Here is a 9,709-nt window from a genome sequence, read left to right as displayed (position 1 = left end):
GGTGTTTTTTTGTTTTGTTTTAAATTTTTCCTCTGTCTCCTGCTTCTTATTTCAAAGTTTTTGTGGATTAATACAGTGAAATCCTTTGTGTTCTATAGATTATTGCCGGATAACATTTGACACATTTGTTATGGCTATCTTTTTCCCTCTCTTTTTTTGGGGGAGGGGTTTGGTCTGGACATAAGCTATGTGTGTGATGCAAAGTTATCCCTTATAATCTTGGTTATGTATTTTCCAGGAAAGGACAATATTCTATATAACCACAATAATATTATATCTAAGAAATTCAATTTGTTTCACAAATACTCCTTATAACATGCCTACCATGCTTTGGATGGAGTCCTGGTGTGGTGCTGTTGGATAAGCACTGGACTGCAAGGTCAATTTGAACAGCAGGGTCAGTGGTTCAAGCCCAACAACTGCTCCTCAAAACCCTAAACAGGGTTGCTATTAGTCAAAACTGGCTCAGTGGCACTTAACAACAACAACAGTGCTTTAGATAGGACTTAAGAATAAAGAATTCTTGAGAATAGATCTTTCATAAGCCTCCCATTACCAGTGAATGCTGTAATGAGGGATGATTTTATGTCTAGTTATTGCAAACTTAACTCCTGGTTTTAATTTTTCTTTCTTCTTCAATAGCTTGAAGCTAAGTATATTTTAGGAGTATTTAAAATTTGCTAATCCAGTATTCCTGCTTTCACAGATGAGCCTGAAGTTTTGACAGAGCCTCCAAGTGCCACAACCACTACAACTATAGGTATATCTGCAACCTGGACAACTTTGGCAGGTTCCCATGGTAAAAGAAATAATACCATAACTACAACCAGTTCAAAGAGAAAAAACAGGAAAAATAAAATTACTCCAGAAAATGTTCAAATTATATTTGATGATCCACTACCAATTTCATACAGTCAGCCAGAAAAAGTGAATGGTGAATCCAAGAGCAGCAGTACCAGTGAGAGTGGGGACAGTGATAACATGAGGATTTCAAGCTGCAGTGATGAAAGTAGTAATAGCAACAGCAGCCGGAAGAGTGACAATCCTTCACCAGCTGTGGTCACCACCACTGTGACCAGCAAGAAACAGCCATCAGTTCTAGTTACATTTCCAAAGGAGGAGAGAAAATCTGTTTCTGGCAAGACTTCAATAAAGTTAGTTCCAATTTTTGTTTTACTATTTATAGTGTTCCTCAGTTGCTAACCAAAAGGTTGGCAGTTTGAACCCATCAGCTATTCCATAGGAGAAAAATGTAACAACCTGCTTTCATAAAGATATACAGCCTTAGAAAGCCTATGGGACAGTTCTACTCTATCCTATAGGGTCACTATGAGTCGGAATCGACTTCATGACAACATGTTTGGCATCTTCATTAAACACTTTGTTGTTTATTTTTTAAGTAATACAAGCAGGCTAACAATTTGTAAAGTAAGGATTCTTTTTATGCTAAGGAAGGTACAATTTTAATTTAACAATTAACTTTTAGATTTTGTTTTTTGTTTTTTTTAATGTATTTATTTTTGCTATGTAATTTCTTCTTTTTGATTGTTAAACTTAGCTATGAAAAGTATTGATTTTGTCTTTTGTAGGTAACAGTATTGTAATTTAGCTGTGCCTAGTGAATTTGACCTCCATGTAGTAGTATCATCTTAAGAAACTACCCTTCATAATATGCTAAGTACTAAAGAAAGTGAAAAGTACGGTCTTTACTTGTTCACCATATTTAGTCTAGACATAAACAAAAGAAAACATTATGTAATACATTACCTTTATCATCTAAGAAATTCTCCATCTTTTCATTTTTAATGTATTTTTCCCCCCTCTGTAAAGATTGTCAGAAACTATCAGTGAAGTGACCAGTAACTCTCTGTCCACTTGCACAAAATCTGGTCCATCTCCCCTTTCCTCTCCAAATGGGAAGTTAACAGTAGCAAGTCCTAAGCGTGGACAAAAGAGGGAAGAAGGATGGAAAGAAGTTGTAAGAAGGTCAGTGGTTTTGTTTTTGTTTTCTCATCTTTTATATATGCTATATTTCATAAATTTGTCCTCTTCTTCCAGTGGTTGCTAACAATATGGTGGCTGAAGGCTGAATTTGACCAATAGAGATGGCACCATATTTTAGATGAGGGGGGAAAAAAAGCGAGTGAAAAACAAGGTCCTTACTTATTTACCGTATTTAAAAAAAAAAAAAGTCAGTAATTTAAAATTGAGAGAATTTACATTAAAAAGGTACTTACGGTATCTGATTGGCCCCAAAAGGTACTGGAGTTTGCTAAAAACTAAGTTCTTTGAGGTTGTACAGGGTGTTTTATTCAACCTTATATTCCCAGAGCCCATTATGTAAAAGTTTGGAGGTTCAAGCTCACTAGCCTCTCCTCAGAAACTCTCTACATGGTCTCTATGAGTTGGAACCAACTTGATAGCACTTAACAACAACAACAGATGCTAAGGAATGAATTAACAGTTGATTTTAAACTTAAAATTGAATCTTGTTTTTAAATCACAGGGTACATTTCTTTCTGTCTTTCCAGGGTTTTAGGATAAGTATATTTTATTGTATTTTAATTGGAAATGTTCATAGTTACGTGTCAAAGGGTTTACAGTAAGATATCACAAACCTTTAAAGGATGTGATATAAGTCTTACATCTATTTTGAGAAACTTTGCAATAATTGCATCAAAATATTAAACTTAGAATATTTGAAGCATGAGTATAATGTGCCAAACTTATTACTGTTAATCCAAAAACCCACTATATAGTTGAATTTTTAAAAATCATTTTAGACCAGTGCCACCTTTCCTATCTGGTTCACCCATAACACTCATTAATATTCACCCTCTTTGTTCAAACAAATTGAAATCAGCACATCAAAGTACGGTCTATATCAAGAATCGGGTAATTCAGTTTTTCTGCATCGATTTTGCATTAAATCGATTAAAATAAATTTTTAAATAATTCGGCATGAAACTCACTAACTGGTTATTATGCCCTTTATGGAAACAAAGAATTGTCTTTAACTTAATTATGTATCCGATTCCATCTTTCAAAATATACTTACATTTTTATAAAATATTTAACTGCCGTTCTAAATAAGTTGACTCTCCTTATTATGTATTTAACTGATTCTCTGTTTTGAAAAGTATACTGCTTTTCTTGTAGACGTTACTTAAATTTGAATATGTAAGATTATAATGTTATGTTGTAAGCGTTGGCTGCATTTTGCTTTTTCCAATATATGTTTGTCTTTCCTCACAATACTATATACTTTCTTCATTGTTTTTCCAATCTGTAGATAATTATTTTAGTGTCTGTAGAAAAAAATGCAGGGCCACAGTGACATTTTAATACCTTGTTCATAGATATTAGAGAATAAAGAGAGGAAGGTAAATAAAATACCAGATTATGCCCATAGTCAGCCTTTCTTTTAATTTCTCAAGCTAAATGGGCTGCTCCCACCTATGCTCTTATAATAGCCCCTATTAGGCCCTCATTACTTTGTGGTGGTTGTTAACTGCCATCAAGTTGGTTCCAACTCATAGTGAACCTGTGTAGGGTTTCTGAGTTGCTGCTAATGGGTTTGAACTGCCAACCTGTGATTCAAAGTCCTGTGCTGATCCTACAGTACCACACCAGGAGTCCCATTACTTGATTAGCGTTTTAAGGTGTCTGTTGCTGTGGCTGTGTGCCATGGAGTCAGGTGTGACTCAGCAGCGACCCAATATAGGGTTTCTAAGGAGTAGTTAGTGGGCTTGAACTGCCAACCTTGTGTTTAGCAATCCTGTGCTTTTCCTACAGTACCACACCAGGTGTGGTATTTAATTCAATATATGAGGGGACTTTTAAAAGTTCGTGGAAACTAGAATTAAAACATGATAGAATTTTCCCACAAATTTTTTGAAGTCTCTCATAGCAAGAATCCATACCGATCTTATTTTGCATTAGTAGGAGCTTTACAAGTATGGTGCAGAATGCAACAAAAAAAAATAAATAAAATTTTAAAAGAAGAAAAAGCTTTCAAACATTGTTTGCGGGAGGAGGATAGGGAGTGACTGCTTAATTACTAATGTATATAAGTTTCCTTTGAGTGATGCTAAAAATGTTCTGAAACTGGATTATGGTTATGGGTGTACAACTCTGTTAATATACTTGAAACCATTAAGATGCATATGTAAATTGTATACATAAATATAGTATGTAAATGATAACTCAATAAAAGTGTTAGGAAAAAATATGTAAGTAAACAATGAAATAAGGCAATCAATATTTGGTAATGATATAGAAGTTATGGTAAATTGTTTTTATACCATCTGTTTATGCAGTCATTCATTTATTAGTTAACTTTTATTTCTTAGTTGACTTCTGTTCACCTTGTGAGGATAAGTAAAAGAAGCTTGTTCAACAAAAATCTATTATATATGTGTTTAAAGAAACATTTTAGTAATACTTTCTGAGCACAGCCACTGATAGATATTAGTGATTTATCTTATTTTTGTAATTTTTGCTTTAAAAGGTCAAAGAAAGTATCTGTTCCATCAACAGTGATATCCAGAGTGATTGGAAGAGGAGGCTGTAATATCAATGCCATTCGGGAGTTCACTGGTGCACACATAGATATCGATAAGCAGAAAGACAAGACGGGAGACCGGATAATAACTATAAGGCAAAACTCTGTCTCTTAAATTTTATCCCGCTATGTTTTATTATAGTATGACATAATGAAATCGAGCCATTTGAATTTTCAATAGACTTTTGAGTTTAATAGCATATGTGTACAGGAAAGTCAGTATAGTGTTTGAAAAGGTAACTTTCATATACATGTTTTTTCCCCTAGTTAATGCTGTACTTTTATTAAGTGTTTTAAAGAAATTCATGTTTCTTTTGCATGAGGGTAAGTTTAAATTATCTTTTCCATACAAAAATTGTTTATAGGACATTCTTGAAATTTTGTTCTGAGACCTTGGGTGTCACAAATGGTTGAGCAGTAGGCTGTTAACTGAAAGGTTAGTGGTTCTAATCCACCTAGGTATACCTTAAAAGTAAGGCCTGATCATCTACTTTTGAAAGGCCTTTGCCTTGAAAATCCTATGGAGTGCAGCTCTACTCTGTCACACATAGGGTTGACATGAGTTGGAATCAACTCAACAACAACTGGTTAGGTTTGGGTTTTTAGTTTTTCATTTCTACCACATTTGAAGCATTTTTCCGTATTTCTTTCAAATTAGCATTTGAGATTTTGATATTTCAGATTATGACTTTAGGATATTAGTTCAGCAATTTAAACTTGAGGTGAAAATTCACGTATCTTCGTTAAGTTATTGGACAGGTCTGTACTTGAATATCCTTAAAACATAGTATTCTAAGGAAACATAACAATGTATATCTATAAAATTTCTTGTCTTTAAAGTAAATTCACGTTCTTTTAAGAGAATTCCATATGTGTTTAGATGGCAGTTACAAGTTTGTTTGGGAGAGAAAAATGCTTTTATAGATGATTGGTAGTTATAGTATTCTTCAGAGATAGGAGCCAAATAGCCATCTTTATCTTCTACTCATCCTCCTTTCCTTCTGTTGGTTAGCCACAGCCTGCCTTATTTAGAAATGAGGGAAGCAGATTGATATTTATAAGACTTTTCTTTGCAATCAAATATTTGCCTGAAGATTCATCTGTAGGGTTTGACCTTCTGGACATTATTTGTGTTATCAGGATTCCTTCCTCATTTTGAGGCATCCTTTCAGATGAAATATAAGAATTACTTTACTAATAGAGAAACCACTAGTTGAATATATAGATATGATCATCTCAAATGCCAGGATTTAAGATAAAATGTTATTTGCTTATTCACTTGTATTACTTTCCTTGTTTGCTTGTAATAGTTTCAATATTGATAAGCTGTTTAAATTCACAGTAACGTTGTAGATTATAGAAGTTTTTAAGTACAGTGGTTTTTCTAATGTGTGTTACTATGAAAAATGGTTTCTTTATCTAAGGAAACAATAGTAAAGGAATTACTGTAATTAAATAATTTACTATTATTCCTTTGAGAAATGTAGTGGTAATTCAGGACACTTTATTGCTTACTTTGTATAATACCTCAAGAATCATTAGGAAATTGCTGCTTAGCTTTTTTTATCTGTTGTCTGCATGCATACTCCTTACACATACGCTGATGAATGTAGAGGAAATGAGACCTAATTATTTTTGCTTTTTTATATCAACTCTTAGGGGTGGCACTGAATCAACAAGACAAGCGACCCAGTTGATAAACGCTCTGATCAAGGATCCAGACAAAGAAATTGATGAACTTATTCCAAAGAACCGTTTGAAAAGCTCTTCTGCAAATTCCAAAATAGGGTCATCAACGCCTACCACCACTGCTGCTAACAGTTCCTTAATGGGAATTAAAGTGACAACTGTAGCTCTTTCATCAACATCTCAAACTGCCACAGCACTCACTGTGCCTGCAATTTCTTCTGCATCCACTCATAAAACCATTAAGAACCCAGTAAATAATGTGAGGCCTGGATTTCCAGTTTCACTTCCATTAGCGTATCCTCCTCCGCAGTTGGCACATGCTTTGCTTGCTCAGACTTTCCAGCAGATCCGTCCACCAAGGTTGCCCATGACCCACTTTGGAGGTACTTTTCCACCAGCTCAATCCACTTGGGGTCCTTTTCCTGTCAGGCCGTTGAGCCCTGCCAGAGCTACTAACTCGCCTAAGCCTCACATGGTGCCTCGCCATAGCAATCAGAATAGCAGTGGTTCTCAGGTGAATTCAGCAGGTTCTTTAACTTCAAGTCCAACAACTACAACCAGTTCATCAGCTTCAACGGTGCCTGGTACATCTACAAATGGCAGTCCAAACTCACCTTCAGTCAGAAGGCAGCTTTTCGTTACAGTTGTGAAGACATCCAATGCCACCACCACAACAGTTACAACCACAGCAAGCAACAACAGCACTGCACCCACAAATGCCACATATCCTATGCCTACTGCCAAAGAACACTACCCAGTATCATCCCCATCTTCCCCATCTCCACCAGCTCAGCCAGGAGGGGTTTCCAGAAACAGCCCTTTAGATTGTGGAACAGCATCTCCAAATAAAGGAGCATCCTCCTCTGAGCAAGAAGCAGGTAGTCCCCCAGTAGTAGAAACAGCCAACAGTAGACCTCCAAACAATAGCATATCTTCTGGGAGTTCATCAGCTCATTCTTCTCAACAGCAGCCTTTAGGATCTGTTTCTCAGGAGCCAAGACCACCTCTCCAGCAGTCTCAGGTTCCTCCCCCGGAAGTTAGAATGACTGTTCCTCCTTTAGTAACAAGTTCTGCTCCAGTGGCGGTGCCTTCTACTGCCCCAGTGACTTACCCTTTGCCCCAGACACAAGTGGGATGCTCCCAGCCTGCTCCTAAAATGGAAACCCCTCCTATTAGACCACCCTCTCATGGCACAACTGCCCCTCACAAGAATCCAGCTCCAGTGCAGAATTCATCTGTTGCAGTCCTCAGTGTCAATCACATTAAAAGACCTCACAGTGTTCCCTCTTCTGTCCAGTTACCTTCGACCTTAAGTACACAAAGTGCTTGTCAGAATTCAGTACATCCAGCAAATAAGCCTGTTGCTCCCAATTTCAGTGCCCCCTTACCATTTGGGCCATTTAGCACATTGTTTGAAAACAACCCTACTTCTGCTCATGCCTTCTGGGGAGGATCTGTTGTTTCATCTCAGTCAACACCAGAGTCTATGCTATCAGGAAAATCCTCATATTTGCCAAATTCAGATCCTTTACATCAGCCTGATACTTCCAAAGCTCCAGGTTTCAGACCACCATTACAGAGACCCGCTCCAAGTCCCTCAGGTGAGTTTGTGTTTTCTAATATTCTGTTCATTTACACAGGTGATATGAAAAACCTTGGTTGTCATTTCTAGTGTTTTTTCTATGACTGAATCATCTGAACACAAAGTCTTTTATTTAGTTAAGACAAATGCTACTGGGTTATGTATGTGTACTGTGATGTTACTATTTTTTTTATATCATTTTGAAAATGACAGTGGCTTTTACCTTGAATTTCCAATAAATAATTTTCTTCAACAGGAATTACCTTTCCCACATGCACACACAAAAAGTATTGCTGCTAGATACTAGAGTTCCAGCTCATATATGCACAGGATTGGTACAAACAAAATATGTTTAAGCTTGTGATCAGTAGAGCACTACAGATACATTTTCTCTTTGTCTCTTTAGGGTGACTTAAAAAAAAAAAGTTCCAATCAAAACAGTGACTTCTGAGGGGATCTGTTTGGCCAATTAAATTCAAGGCAGAGAGATCAGCTCAGAAGGTTATGGCAGCTGTGTTTTTAGGATTCCCAAGGAGTAATTTTGACAGATTATCTCAAAAGATACAGGATGATCACAAGGCCTTTTTAGGAAGAACTTTCATGAAGGCTTGAAAATTGCATTGGTGAGAAAAAAGCCAGAAAATGTGAATTTGGGAATATTTTTTTCCCATGACAACAAGGCACCTGCTCATTTTTGGTGGGTAGCAAGGGCTATACTGTAAGAATTTCATTGAGAAACATTACCTCCACCCTACAGCCCTGATCTTGCCCCTTTAGACCATATTTTATTCCTCAAACTCAAAGAACAATTAAAGGAACACAGGATACCAAAACTGTCATTTCGTGTGGTGTAAACTGCCTTCAAGTGAGAAAGTGGAAGCTCTAATGATGTATAGTCTCAAAACCTATGGAGGAATTCTACTCTGACCTTACAGCTTTGCTAAGTTGGAAATGACTTGATGGTAGTGAGCTTGGTTTGTTTCTGTTTTTTTAATGTAATTAGATTGTGTGGTGGTAGTGTGCCATCTTGTCGGTTCCAACTTGTAGCAACCCCCACATGGGGTTTTGAGGCTGTCAGTCTTTTTGGGAGCAGAAAGCTTCATCTTTCTCCCAAGAAGCAGCTGATAGATTAAAAATACTGACTTTGTAGTTTTCATTCCTAGCTCATAACTCACTAAGATACTAGATTGGATTGTTGCTGCTGTTAAGTGCCGTCAAGTTGATTCCAACCCATAATGAGATGTATAGGGTTTCTTAGGAGCGACTGGTAAGCTTGAACCACATACCTTGCAGTTCAAACCGACTTTGCAGTCCAGCACATTAACCCGAAGTACCCTACCAGGTTAGATTGTTGTTATTGTTAGGTGCCATTGAGGCAGTACGGACTGATAGCGACCCTGTGCACAAAAGAACGAAAGTGCCCAAACTTGGGTCAACCTCACTATTGTTGCCATTGAGCCCATTGATGCTGCCACTTTGCCAGTCCATCTCACTGGGGGTCTTCCTCTTTTTCTCTGACCCTCCACCATGCCAACATGATATCCTTCTCCAGCGACTGGTCCCTCCTCACAATATGTCTGATGTATGAGAGATGAAGTTTGGCCATCCTGTCTGTTCTTTTGGCAGCCCATGGCACTTTCAATATTCTCCTCCAACACCATAGTTTAAATGCGTCAGTTCTTCTACATTCTTCCCTATTCACTGTCCAGGTTTTGCATGCATATGAGGTTATTGAAAATACCATGGCTTGGGTCAGGCACAGCTTAGTCCTCAAGCTGGCATCTTTGCTCTTCAACACTTTAAAAAGGTCTTGTGCAGCACATTTACCTAATGCACTATGTCGTTTCATTTCTTGACTGCTGCTTCCATGAGTG

The 9,709-nt window shown here is 37.1% G+C and overlaps 1 protein-coding gene across 3 annotated transcripts in view; it reads left to right on the top strand.

The window, feature by feature from the left end:
* ANKRD17 (ankyrin repeat domain 17) overlaps positions 1-9,709 on the top strand; it is a 257,813-nt gene that overhangs the window by 200,897 nt on the left and 47,207 nt on the right. For all 3 annotated transcript variants that reach the window (XM_006871557.1, XM_006871555.1, XM_006871556.1), the window contains 4 exons: positions 707-1,154; positions 1,831-1,986; positions 4,511-4,660; positions 6,224-7,854. In XM_006871557.1, coding sequence (XP_006871619.1) covers positions 707-1,154; positions 1,831-1,986; positions 4,511-4,660; positions 6,224-7,854 — 2,385 coding nt within the window. The remainder of the gene's footprint in view (positions 1-706; positions 1,155-1,830; positions 1,987-4,510; positions 4,661-6,223; positions 7,855-9,709) is intronic.

Source organism: Chrysochloris asiatica, unplaced genomic scaffold (genome assembly GCF_000296735.1).
Source record: "Chrysochloris asiatica unplaced genomic scaffold, ChrAsi1.0 scaffold00169, whole genome shotgun sequence".
In the NCBI taxonomy this organism is placed as follows: domain Eukaryota; kingdom Metazoa; phylum Chordata; class Mammalia; order Afrosoricida; family Chrysochloridae; genus Chrysochloris; species Chrysochloris asiatica.
The sequence above is the reverse complement of the archived record's forward strand: the minus strand, read 5'-3'. Positions and strand labels throughout refer to the sequence as shown.